This window comes from Panicum virgatum, chromosome 2K (assembly GCF_016808335.1).
Source record: "Panicum virgatum strain AP13 chromosome 2K, P.virgatum_v5, whole genome shotgun sequence".
NCBI lineage: Eukaryota > Viridiplantae > Streptophyta > Magnoliopsida > Poales > Poaceae > Panicum > Panicum virgatum.
Genome location: NC_053137.1, coordinates 57970211 through 57984248, shown reverse-complemented (window position 1 = coordinate 57984248; position 14038 = coordinate 57970211). Strand labels below are relative to the sequence as shown.

The 14038-nt window shown below is 42.7% G+C and overlaps 1 protein-coding gene across 1 annotated transcript; it reads left to right on the top strand.

Moving 5' to 3' along the window:
- Positions 1–894: 894 nt before the first annotated feature.
- LOC120689315 lies at positions 895–14038 on the top strand. The gene is made up of 3 exons (XM_039971613.1): positions 895–1053; positions 1158–2049; positions 13823–14038. The coding sequence occupies exon 2, from the start codon at positions 1206–1208 to the stop codon at positions 1938–1940; it is 735 nt and encodes a 244-aa protein (XP_039827547.1). The 5' UTR covers positions 895–1053; positions 1158–1205; the 3' UTR covers positions 1941–2049; positions 13823–14038.

Sequence of the window (14038 nt, the reverse complement as noted above, 5' to 3'; positions counted from 1 at the left end):
ACTCTGCTCTCGATTTGGACGTGAGGTAGTACGTGCATGCATCGATTAATATGATTTCTAGGATTGAATGGTGGGGATGTTAATATGAGTTACATGTAATTTTATTCCATAGTTTTAGGATTGTACATATTATATTTTGAGCGCTGGTATATTGTGCTTAATTAGTATATATTTTATTTCCATAATTATTTTGTTTTTTTTTCATAAGTTTTTTTTTATTTCACATGGCAATTGAATTTATGTATCTGCAGTGCAAATGGCAATGAGCGATGCCCGGTACAAGCTGCTTGGTGGTGGACAGTACCCATCCGAGTGTGATGAGGATGCCCCAGTCCCTCCTGCCCTTCCAGTTCCATTATGTCGTTGTGAACCGGGCAATCAGCTGGCAGAGGTGAAGCAATCGAGGCATCCCAAGACGGCTGGTAGAACATTCTACATATGCAAGTGGAATGATTCATTGAATCCTTGCCACTGCCTTTTCTTTCAGTGGATCGATGGTCCGGATAAGTTCGATCCTAGAATTCGGCTGTTCCCTTATTATCGGTCAGAGTCGTGGGCGTACAATGAGTTTAGACGATGGGTCCCTCCCCCACCAAATCCACCACCTATGACAGAGGAAGAGAAGCAAGAAGCTGTTATATATCGTGTGAACAATCCTCCCAAATGTCATTGCGGTGTTAGTGCCAAACTTCAAAGGCTTAATATTGGTGTCCCTCCAAAGTTCACTCCCTTTTTTAGATGCTCGCTAAAGGCAAGAGTAAGTGTCATGTATCGTAGCATTGATTCTTTAATTTTGCTGTAATTATGTGGCTAATGTTATGTGTCATGCAGAATGGATGGCCGGCATGTGACTTCAATGAGTATATTTATGGTCCTAGAACTCATTGACTGACAGAAGAGGAAGTGCGAGAATTTGAGAGTGGGAAGAAGCCATGGCCATGTACAACCACTCCTAGTCTTCGATGCAAGTGTGGTATTCTGGCCACAAAAGGGGTAGTTCCTTCTGAGCTTGGCTACGGATATTACTGTGGCAATAGCTACGGAGAGTATTGGGTTCGTATATTAACCACAAAGTCGAAACTCCGTATGATTTTGTCATTGTGCTAGTACTTGGTATATTAACATTTCTGAATGTTTGGCTATCAATAATTTTTCAGGAGGGAAGGACATGTGATTACGAGTGGTTCCAAGGCCGGTATGAGCTAATGATGCAATTGGGCAGAACAAAAGATCCTTGGAAATCTCGAGACACTTTAAATAGAAAACTGAAGATAAGGAAGGATTACCAAGTTACTTTGCCCCTTGAGTCATTTCTGTCAGGGCCTATACTCCAAGACCTACGGCGTGAGTATGGAAAGAAGGCAGCAGAAAAGGCGACTCTTGAGGATTGCATTGTTTATTGGAGGAAGAACCGAAGCAAGTACCCACGGCCCCTCACAGATAGGGAGCTTTTGGCAAATTATGAGAAGAAGGAGAAGGAGGAGGAGATGGAAAGGCAGAGGTTAAGGGAGGAAGGAGCAAAGAAATGTTTTACTGTTGATCCGGAAGCTAAATACCGAAAGGGTTCATGGGAAGAATATTTTCAGAAATTGGAGGCTAACAAGAGGATGGAAGAAATGGAAAAGATGGAGGATTTAGCTCAGGAGGCTCAGATGGAGGCAATGCAGGCCCTAGTTGCCGATCTGCCACACAAGGTGCCCAACGTTGAGAATGATGTGTCATCCGCAAGCACGGAGGTTTTGGTTGTTAGAGCTACTCAAATGAAGTCAATGAAGGCATTTGTAGGTGACCTACCTGCCCAGGATCACCCGTCTGACAGGAAAGGAAAAGCAGTGGACACACCTGTAGTCGATAACCAAGGGAATAGTGCAGTGCAGGACAAAGGGAAGAGTGCTTCTGAGCATGACCACGTTCCTGATGATGGAGATGATGACGAGTGATGGTCAATGAATGTAGATGAAATAGAAGTCAGTGTCCCAAATTGAGGTAAGAAAGGGGAAAGCTGTAGTCCAAGATGATGGAGATGATGATGATGATGGTTGGGGAGATGTAGGATCAAGAACACCGACTAGAGGGGGGGGGGGTGAATAGGCGGTTTAAAAACTAAACCAAACAACACTAGAGAAATTTAATTAGTAACAAAGGAAAGCCCTATGTCAAGCTATTACAATCTCTAGATGGGTTTGCAACCTAGGGTGACAAGACACGAATTAAGCTCTAGTAAAGTAAATTGCTCAAAGTAAAGACAAGAATAAAAGAGAGCAAGAGTAGTAACCGAGCTTGACACAAGAATATATCCCGTGGTGTCGATGACTTGCCGGTCACCCCTAATCCACGTTGAGGTGGATTCCAAGAATCAACCGCTCCTCTATCAAGAACCTCTTGATCTTGAGCCGGCTTGAATCAAGGAACCGCTCCACACCTCGATTCCACTAGAGTTGCTCTTCACCACTCCGGTGAGGTGAGCACAAGACCTCTCACAACCGAAATCGGGGCTCCTCAACAATCTCCTTGGAGGTGCTCCACGAAATCCACTTCTCCAAGCCGTCTAGGGAGCGGCAACTCCCAAGAGTAACAAGTTGATGACGCTTGCTTGAAGTTTCCCTAATGCCACAAAGCTCAAACTCTTGATGCAATGCACTAGGAAGCTCTCACACTCTTAAAAATGCAATCTCTAAACAAGTGTGTGTGAGAGAGGGATGCCTTAGCTCTAATGTGTCAAGAATGCTATCCAAATGGCCAAGAGAGTCACCCAATGGCCGGGCATTGGGTATATATAGACATCCCTCCAAAAACTAGCCGTTACACTCTTTTCTGCGAAGTCGCGGACCGTCCGCGATTCAAAAACCGGACTGTCCGCCGTTATAAACCAGTGAGTCAGAGTGCATTTAATGCATGTCAGAACTAGCCGTTAAGCCCTGGCGGACCGTCCGCGCCCCAGTGGCGGACCGTCCGCAGTTAAGAGTTCCAACCCCACCAGAGACTAACAACGTCTCTGGAACAATTTTGAGATTAGCCTGCGGACCGTCCGCGCCTCAGGAGCGGACCGTCCGCAGTTTAACTTTGAAGCCCACACCAGAGAGACACCCTTTCTGGTAAAAAATGAAAAACAGTAGCGGACCGTCCGCCCACCTGGGCCGGACTGTCCGCCAGCCCACCAGAGCCTCTGCAAGCTCTCTGGAACGATCGCGGACTGTCCGCCCCTCTGGGCCGGACAGTCCGCCAGCCCACCAGAGCCTCTGCAAGCTCTCTGGAACGGGCGCGGACTGTCCGCCCCTCAGGTGCGGACTGTCCGCCGTTACTCAGAGAGCTCTCGAACTTAGTCTATTTCAAAACTTTTCAAAACGCCGTTAGCCCTCATGCATGCAACTAGATATTTTGAGCAAAATGGCACTAAAGACCCGTCAAGCATGAGTACACAACCCCTCTTGATAGTACGGCTAACTATCCAACAAATCCGGTCACTTTTCATCCACTAAACGCCTTGTGACCGGTAAAATGTAAAAGCCCTATTTTATACCTTTGCCTTGAGCCCGAGCTTTGCTCATCATCTCCAAAACTCCATACGTTCACAACCAAATGTCTTTCATTCGTGAATCAACCTATACTCATCTTCTCAAATGAAATCGTTAATCCACAAACCGTTGTCATTAATTACCAAAACTCGAATTAGGGGCCTAGATGCTTTCAATCTCCCCCTTTTTGGTAATTGATGACAACATTAAATTTTGGAGTGATAAAAGTTTTCAAGTCAACTTTATACACTAGGCATAAGGTGGACTTGGAATTGAACTTTGGAAGAACTTACTCATTTTCTTGAAAATTTCAGAATATGGTATGAATAAATTCACCAAGTTCGATGAGTAGAGAGAACTCCCCCTTGATATGTGCATATAAATTTTCATGAATACCAAGAGCACATATATATATTTGAGAATTTTGACAGAGTTTTCCCTACAAGTGGAAATCGAGGCATACAAGATACAATAGATATATGATATGAAAGTTTAGCATGGTTAGCACGACCTCACAACCACAAGATGAACATAAATAGATAAGAGTAGCGCAAACTAACATAGTTCAACACACATTACAAACCAAGGTTCAAATCCAAACACAAGTCTCAAATAGAGTTCATGAAAGACACAAATATATAAAACATGTGAGGCAAGCGGAAGCTGAAAACGAATGATCTCCATAAGAAGTCCATGAGCTCCCCCTAGATCCAAGCACTCCAAAGCTCCTTCTCCCCCTTTGGCATCAATTGCCAAGAAAGTCAAACGGCTGGTGGAGGAGGTGGCGGTGGGTAGAACGGCTGGTGCGGATAGAACTCTGGAGGCGGCACTGGAGCTGGAAACACTGAGTAGAAATGATCAGAAAACCCTGTGAAGGCTGTGCTGAAAGCATCAAAGCGCTGCTCTAACTGCTCCTGTCTCTGCTCAAGCTGCTCAAACTGCTCAGAGGAGGGCAAATCCTCAAAACGTGAGTCAAGGGCTGCTATATCTGAGTGTAAGCTCTCATGAAATCCTTGCATCTGAGTCATCATGGGCTGGAACATCTGCTGCTGCATGTTCTGAAAGTTGAGGTTCATTTGATTCTGCATCTGACTAGCCAACCCCGCAATCTGAGAGGACATGCTTTCCTGCATGGATGCAAAGTATGGATCAAAGTAGCCAGCTGGAGGAGCCCACTGCTGCTGTGCTGGAGAATGCGGTGGTGGCATGGCATGCTGAGCTGCAGCTGCTCCCATATGAGCATCATCATCACTATCATCTTGCCCCTGTGCTTCGGCATCCATATCATCTCCAGGGAAGGGAGTCAAAGGCCTCAAGAGAAAAGCATTGTCATTCTTGAATGGCCTGAAAGGAGTGTGCTTGCTTTCACATAACCCTCTGAAGCTAGTCTTAACCTTGATGATGGACATAATGTATGGAGCAAAGTACAAGTTCATCTCCATGTTAAGCCTCAAGTCTGCAAGCTGATCCATGATAAGAGCAATGACATTGATTCTATTTCCATTCATGACATGAGATATCACATTCCAATAGTGTCCTCTAATCTTGTCCTTGTTGCCACTCTTAGGCATGAATGTGACTCTAGCAATCTTATTGATCACTGCAGGATGATGCCTCAGACCCTGAGTGCCCCCAAAAGTTCTAGCAATTCCAAGATGTGCAGGCTCATAGAACATGGGATAGTCATTCTCATCTAGAGGGTTTTCTAACACAATATTCATACTTTGCTCACTAGTGATGAGATTATAATCCAATTCATTTGCTTCAGCAAACTGTGCAAATGTAGCACCATAGGTTCTTTTCCCAGTTGTCCACCTAAAAGTTTCCTCAACCATATTGATCTCTAGGGTGGCATAGAACTGGCGTATCACAGTTTCATTCCAATCACACCTATGCTGCAGAAAATTAGCTAACCCCATTTGCTGAAATCTATCTACTAGATCAGTCATGACTTGTTGTTGTCTCATGTAGCCTATGTCAATGGTCTGATGTTTGAATACATTTTTCTTAACTAGATGACCAAAGTAAACATCTTTTTGTACCTCGGTTTTGAAGAAAAGAATGTTGGTGTCACGAGGTAAGCTGAATTGATCCACTGCTCTTGCATTGGCATAGCTCTCTGCAGTCCACTGACGGCTAGGTAGATCTAGCCCCATTAAATCTGTAATATCATCATCAACCCCTTCAGTCTCTTCCTCTGAAGACTCATCACCTGCATCTCCTACTGAAGAAGCTGCAGCCATCTCACTGACATTTGGAGCATAGTCCACATCATCCGAGTCATCACTGTCTCTTTGTCTTTTGGAAGACATAGCCTTCTTGATTTTAGAAGCTACCTTGATGATCTTCCGGGGTGGCCTGAGATCAAGATTTAACCATAAGAACAATTACTAAAGCAATAGAATGAATCCTTAATGATATAACTCAATTCAGCACTGATCTGAAAATCTGATACTAGCGGACCGTCCGCACTTCTGAACGCGGACCGTCCGCGGTTCATGAACTACCACGGCGGACTGTCCGCGTCCATCAGGCGGACTGTCCGCGACCCATCTGTTCTGCGCAGGAACACAAAATCGCCCTCATCTTTGATTCATCCACATTTTGAGTTTTGATTCAAATCCACCAACCAAAATTAAACTATAGTATCTCCTCATCACTAGGAATAAGATCCCCCAAGTATTTTCAAGAATCCATGGCCAAAAAATAGATCGGAGCATCTAACCCTAACTCTTTCCAATAAAGAAATCCAAGAACAAGAGTTAGGGATTCATTGAAATACCGCGAGGACATGATGCACTATCTTGAGAAGAGTCCGGGGATGTGCTCGGACCGTCCGGGAACCACTCCAAAAGGGCTTGACCTTGTCGTCTTCCCCACGTGCTTGAGAGAGAAAGAGAGAGACACTTTTGGAGTATGTGTTCGGTTTGGTGGGGGAGGTGAGGGGGACACCCAATATAAGTCAAGTCTGGCCGACCCCACAATTCTGTCCAGTCGCGGACTGTCCGCGGTCCTTTGGCGGACCGTCCGCCTTTGAAATTTTTTACTGCAGCTGACTGAACTTCCTCTGCCCAACATGAGCGGACCGTCCGCGGTCCTTTTGCGGACTGTCCGCAATGAATTTCTGCGATTGACAACTTCTCTGCAGAGCCTCTGGTGAACAAGTTCAATTAACGGCGGACTGTCCGCCTATTACCCGCGGACCGTCCGCGCTACCAAAAATCTGACAAGTCTGAATTCTGCCAATTTTCTCAATTCCAACTCCAATTTGGGATCATTGCTCATACAAAAATCCAAAAATCTCAAATATTGCATGAAAACCTTCAAACGACTTATATGAGCAAGTTTCAACAAGAATTCAAAAATAAATCGAGTAGAATCATGAAAACTCATAAATGGCTCAAAAATACCTCAAAAATTCATAAAAATGAAACAAGAAGTGCATGAAAGAACCATATGCCACATGTGCTAGTTTTCAAGCCACATTTGAGAAGTCAATGATATTTAACTCATTTCTCAACTTGCAAAACCGAGATTCATCCAAAGGCTTGGTAAAAATATCGGCTAATTGATCATCCGTGCCAATACCATCAATCTTGATATCACCCTTGTTCACATGATCTCTAAGAAAATGATGGCGGATATCAATATGCTTGGTTCTTGAATGTTGAACCGGATTAGAGGCAATCTTCACGGCACTTTCATTATCACACAACAAGAGAATTTCATCAAATTTCACACCATAATCTAGAAGAGTTTGCTTCATCCATAATAATTGAGCACAACAACTTCCGGCCGAGATATATTCCGCTTCGGCGGTTGAAAGAGCCACGGAATTTTGCTTCTTTGATGACCATGATACAAGTGATCTTCCAAGAAATTGACAACCACCGGAAGTGCTCTTCCTATCAACCTTGCACCCCGCATAATCCGAATCCGAGAATCCAACCAAATCAAAATGAGCACCCTTGGGATACCATAAGCCAATATTAGGAGAATATTTCAAGTATCTCAAGATCCTCTTGACGGCGGTCAAATGACATTCTCTAGGTGCGGCTTGAAATCGTGCACACATGCAAACACTAAACATGATGTCGGGCCTAGATGCGGTCAAATAAAGCAAACTACCAATCATAGAACGGTAAAGCTTTTGGTCAACCGGGTTACCTCCCTCATCTAGGTCGAGATGCCCATTTGTGGCCATAGGAGTCTTGATTGGTTTTGCATCTTCCATTCCAAATTTCTTCAAGATATCCTTCACATATTTTGATTGACACACAAAGGTGCCTTCCTTGAGTTGCTTGATTTGAAGTCCAAGAAAGAAACTCAATTCACCAATCATGGACATCTCAAATTCCCTAGACATCATTTCACCAAATTCCTCACAAAAACTTGGGTTAGTTGAACCAAAGATAATATCATCGACGTAAATTTGACAAACAAACAAGTCTTTACCAATATCTTTAGTGAACAAGGTAGTATCAACCTTACCAATTTTGAAGCCCTTAGAGATAAGAAAATCCCTCAATCTTTCATACCAAGCTCGTGGAGCTTGCTTAAGACCATAAAGAGCTTTAGAGAGCTTGTATACATGATTTGGCTTCTTGGGATCTTCAAAACCGGGAGGTTGCTCAACAAAAACAAGTTCACTAATTTTGCCATTCAAGAAAGCACTTTTCACATCCATTTGAAAAAGTTTAATGTTGTGAGAGCAAGCATAAGCTAATAAAATTCTAATAGCTTCTAATCTAGCAACGGGAGCAAAAGTTTCACCGAAATCCAACCCTTCGACTTGAGTGAAGCCTTGAGCGACCAATCTTGCCTTGTTCCTCACAACCATTCCATCTTCATTTTGCTTGTTTCTAAAGACCCATTTAGTGCCAATAACATTATAATTCTTGGGCCTCTCAACTAAATCCCAAACTTGATTCCGGGTGAAATTATTTAATTCTTCATGCATAGCATTCACCCAATCCGGATCTCTCAATGCTTCATCTACACGGTTAGGTTCAAGAAAAGATACAAAAGAATAATGTTCACAAAATGAAGCAATGCGAGATCGAGTTTGGACACCCTTACTAATATCACCCATGATTTGATCCACCGGATGATCCTTTGCAAGAACATGATGAATTCTTTGAGGAATAATGGGTTCTTGAGTTGATGAAGAAGGTGCACTAGATGAACCAACTTGATCTTGTACTTGAGAATCATCATTACTTGAATCTTGTATATTTTGTTGTGCTTGATCATTTGAGATAGAAGTTGAAGGATTAACTCTAATAGAGATAGAAGGACCAACTTCATCTTCATCTTCTTCTCTTGGTCTAACATCACCAATTGACATATTTTTCATTGCATTCCTCAAACCATCACTTCTCACATCATCAAGATTTTCTTGTTCATTGTGAGACCCATTGGTTTCATCAAACTCAACATCATATGCTTCTTCAACAATGCCATGTGTTTTGTTGTAGACCCGATAAGCCTTGCTACTAGATGAATATCCAAGAAGAAAACCCTCATCACATTTGCTTTGAAACTTTGATAACCGAGTTCCCTTCTTGAGAATATAGCATTTGCAACCGAACACTCTAAAATATGATATATTTGGCTTCCTTCCAATGAGCAACTCATATGGGGTCTTGTTATGAAATCTATGGCAATACAATCTATTTGAGGCATGACAAGCCGTGTTGATTGCTTCGGCCCAAAAACTGTCCGAAACATTATACTCGGAGAGCATTGATCTTGCCATATCAATCAAGGTTCTATTTTTCCTCTCAACAAGACCATTTTGTTCCGGAGTGTACTTGGTTGAGAATTCATGCTTGATTCCTTTCTCATCACACCATTCCTCAACTCTTGTGTTTCTAAACTCACTTCCATTGTCACTCCTTACTTTCTTCACCTTAAGCTCAAATTCATTTTCGGCCCTTGTAAAGAATTTCTTGAAAGTGTCATATGTATCGGCCTTGTCATGAAGAAAGAAAACCCATGTATATCTTGAGTAATCATCTACTACCACAAGACAATAGCAATTTCCACCAATACTTCTATAAGTTGTAGGACCAAATAAATCCATGTGCAATAATTCCAAAGGTCTCTCGGTTGACATGACACTCTTAGTGGGATGAGTATTTGCAACTTGCTTTCCGGCTTGACATGCACTACAAAGCTTATCTTTATCAAACTTCACATTCTTCAAGCCAACTACTAAATCATGCTTCAAAAGTCGGTTGAGTTGTTTCATGCCAACATGACCAAGCCTTCTATGCCATAACCAACCCAAAGATGATTGAGTGAAAGAGCAAGTGGACAAATTTGCCTCTTTAGTTGCAAAATCCACAAGATATACATCCTCATGTCTAAATCCCGTAAAGATGTGATCTTTTCCATCCAAGCTAGTCACTACAACATCATCTTTAGTGAAACTACACTTATATCCAAAATCACAAAGTTGAGTGACCGCTAAGAGATTAAACTTGAGAGAATCAACTAACAATACATTTGAGAGAGAATGATTGCTTGAGATAGGAATTGTACCAACTCCTTTGACTTTGCCCCGGCTATTGTCACCAAAAATGATGTCACTATAGCCACCCACATTCTCATCTAGAGAGGAAAACATTATTTGATCTCCGGTCATATGTTGAGTGCATCCACTATCAAGCACCCAATGTCTTCCTCCGGACTTGTAATTCACCTACAAAGAGGAAGTAACTCTTTTAGGTACCCAAACTTTCTTGGGTCCTTGAGCGTTAGTGACCACATTAGTGACCAAGACTTTTGGCACCCAAATGGCATTCTTTTTAGCACCATTTATAGGTATCCCAACAAATTTTGCACTAACATTGCCATTTGAATTTTTCATAAGCATGTAACTTGAATCAAAGGATATGACTTTCTTGTTGGTGCAATTCTTCTCAACATGGCCAACCTTCTTGCATTTTTCACAATATGGCTTGCCACTACTCTTCACAAAGGTAGTTTTGGTTTGCACAAAAGCCTTCTTCCCTTTCTTAGGAATATATCCAAACCCTTGCTTGTTCAAGGTGAACTTTTGGCTCGCCCAACAATGATTAAATTTTGCTCTACTATCATAGCATTTTCTCAAATCATTAGTCAAGCAAGTAACCTCTTTCTTTAACAAATCATTTTCCATAATGAGAGATTTATTGCAATATGAGTTGTCTAGGTTGGTGCACAAAGAACTAGTAGAGCTAGAGCCACAAGATTTATCATCAATTAAATCACAACTAACACCAATGCTCAATGTTGCTTTTCTTTCATGACTAAGCAAGGTATTGTGAGCTTCCTCAAGCTTCTCGTGAGTTTCTTTGAGATTCTCATGAGAAGTCTTTAGCTCCTCATAGGAATCTTGAAGAGAAGTAAACTTCAACTTCAAGTCCCTCAACTTAGCCTTTTCCTTTGTCATGAATTCATCGGCATCATTAAGCATTTCAACAAGATCATCATATGAAAGTTCATCAATTTCATCATCTTGTTGTACCTTTGCACCACCCTTTGCCATAAGACAATGTGGTGTAGAGAAGAGTGATGGAGCCTCCTTGATGGCGATCCCGGCAACTCCCTTGGATGGCTTGTCATCATCATCATCATCATCATCGGAGCTTGCATCGGAATCCCATTCAACAAAATAAGCTTGGCCATTCTTTTTCTTCTTGATGAACTTCTTCTTCTTCTTTTCATCATTTTTCTTGTCCTTTTTCTTGTTTGGACAATTGACAATGATATGACCTACTTCACCACAATTAAAGCAAGTCTTGTCCACAAAAGGATTTTTTTCTTGATGATTGACCTCTCTTGCCAAAGCTCTTCTTGCTCATCATTCTATTGAATCTCTTGACAAAAAGAGCCATCTCCTCATCCGATTCTTCTTCTTGGCATCCACTTTCTTCTTCATTTTTGCTATCTTGAGCTTTGAATGCCACACTTTTCTTTTTCATATCAATTTCTCCACCATGAGCTTCATCTTGAGATTTCTTGAACATGTCATGGGTGAGAATTTCTCCCAATATTTGTGTGGGAGTTGCGGTCTTCACATTTGACCTTACAAGTAAGGTCACAATTGTGTCATATCTTTCCGGAAGACATCTAAGAAACTTGTGGTTGAAATCCCCATCCGGTACCTCAAATCCAAGTCCCTTGAGATCATTTACAATGTCATTTAGCCGGTTGAACATCTCGGCTATGCTCTCATCCTTCTTCATGGTGAATTCACTAAAATTTCCTTTAAGCAAGTATAGCTTGGCCTCCTTCACCGTTGATGTACCCTCATGAATTTCCATGAGCTTCTTCCATATGTCATTTGCATTGGTGAGGCTCTTGACTCTATTGAATTCATTTACATCAAGAGCACTAAAGAGCACATTAACCCCTTGATCATTTAGTGTCTCATTTTCCTCATCTAGGGGTGTCAAACTCTTTGGGTCCAAAATGACATATCCATCATTTACTACTCTCCATAGCTTTCTACTCATGGCTTTGAGATGAGCCGACATCCTAGTCTTCCAATAATCATAATTGTTCCCATCAAAGAACGGTGGCTTCCCAACATGAATCCCATGATCACTAGTCATTGTTCTACTCCAAGATGGTTAAATCCTTAATTAATGGAGTACTTAGCTCTGGTACCACTTGTAGGATCAAGAACACCGACTAGAGGGGGGGGTGAATAGGCGGTTTAAAAACTAAACCAAACAACACTAGAGAAATTTAATTAGTAACAAAGGAAAGCCCTATGTCAAGCTATTACAATCTCTAGATGGGTTTGCAACCTAGGGTGACAAGACACGAATTAAGCTCTAGTAAAGTAAATTGCTCAAAGTAAAGACAAGAATAAAAGAGAGCAAGAGTAGTAACCGAGCTTGACACAAGAATATATCCCGTGGTGTCGATGACTTGCCGGTCACCCCTAATCCACGTTGAGGTGGATTCCAAGAATCAACCGCTCCTCTATCAAGAACCTCTTGATCTTGAGCCGGCTTGAATCAAGGAACCGCTCCACACCTCGATTCCACTAGAGTTGCTCTTCACCACTCCGGTGAGGTGAGCACAAGACCTCTCACAACCGAAATCGGGGCTCCTCAACAATCTCCTTGGAGGTGCTCCACGAAATCCACTTCTCCAAGCCGTCTAGGGAGCGGCAACTCCCAAGAGTAACAAGTTGATGACGCTTGCTTGAAGTTTCCCTAATGCCACAAAGCTCAAACTCTTGATGCAATGCACTAGGAAGCTCTCACACTCTTAAAAATGCAATCTCTAAACAAGTGTGTGTGAGAGAGGGATGCCTTAGCTCTAATGTGTCAAGAATGCTATCCAAATGGCCAAGAGAGTCACCCAATGGCCGGGCATTGGGTATATATAGACATCCCTCCAAAAACTAGCCGTTACACTCTTTTCTGCGAAGTCGCGGACCGTCCGCGATTCAAAAACCGGACTGTCCGCCGTTATAAACCAGTGAGTCAGAGTGCATTTAATGCATGTCAGAACTAGCCGTTAAGCCCTGGCGGACCGTCCGCGCCCCAGTGGCGGACCGTCCGCAGTTAAGAGTTCCAACCCCACCAGAGACTAACAACGTCTCTGGAACAATTTTGAGATTAGCCTGCGGACCGTCCGCGCCTCAGGAGCGGACCGTCCGCAGTTTAACTTTGAAGCCCACACCAGAGAGACACCCTTTCTGGTAAAAAATGAAAAACAGTAGCGGACCGTCCGCCCACCTGGGCCGGACTGTCCGCCAGCCCACCAGAGCCTCTGCAAGCTCTCTGGAACGATCGCGGACTGTCCGCCCCTCTGGGCCGGACAGTCCGCCAGCCCACCAGAGCCTCTGCAAGCTCTCTGGAACGGGCGCGGACTGTCCGCCCCTCAGGTGCGGACTGTCCGCCGTTACTCAGAGAGCTCTCGAACTTAGTCTATTTCAAAACTTTTCAAAACGCCGTTAGCCCTCATGCATGCAACTAGATATTTTGAGCAAAATGGCACTAAAGACCCGTCAAGCATGAGTACACAACCCCTCTTGATAGTACGGCTAACTATCCAACAAATCCGGTCACTTTTCATCCACTAAACGCCTTGTGACCGGTAAAATGTAAAAGCCCTATTTTATACCTTTGCCTTGAGCCCGAGCTTTGCTCATCATCTCCAAAACTCCATACGTTCACAACCAAATGTCTTTCATTCGTGAATCAACCTATACTCATCTTCTCAAATGAAATCGTTAATCCACAAACCGTTGTCATTAATTACCAAAACTCGAATTAGGGGCCTAGATGCTTTCAGGAGAGCTTTTGATTGAAGACGACTCTGATTAGCTTGTTTTATTTATAATTGTATGACTCTATATATGATTGGACTATGTGTGATGGACTTTTTTTATTGCTGGACTATTTATGTGCAAAACATATTCATGTGGTTGTCGTATGTGTATGAGACTTTATTTGTAATTTCGAACATTGTATGGTTATGAAATTAGGAATTTATTTAGTTTGTATCGTGTGCAA

Excerpts from the sequence above, each read along its gene's own strand:
- LOC120689315 (XM_039971613.1), top strand. The coding sequence starts at position 1,206 with ATGATGCAATTGGGCAGAACAAAAGATCCTTGGAAATCTCGAGACACT.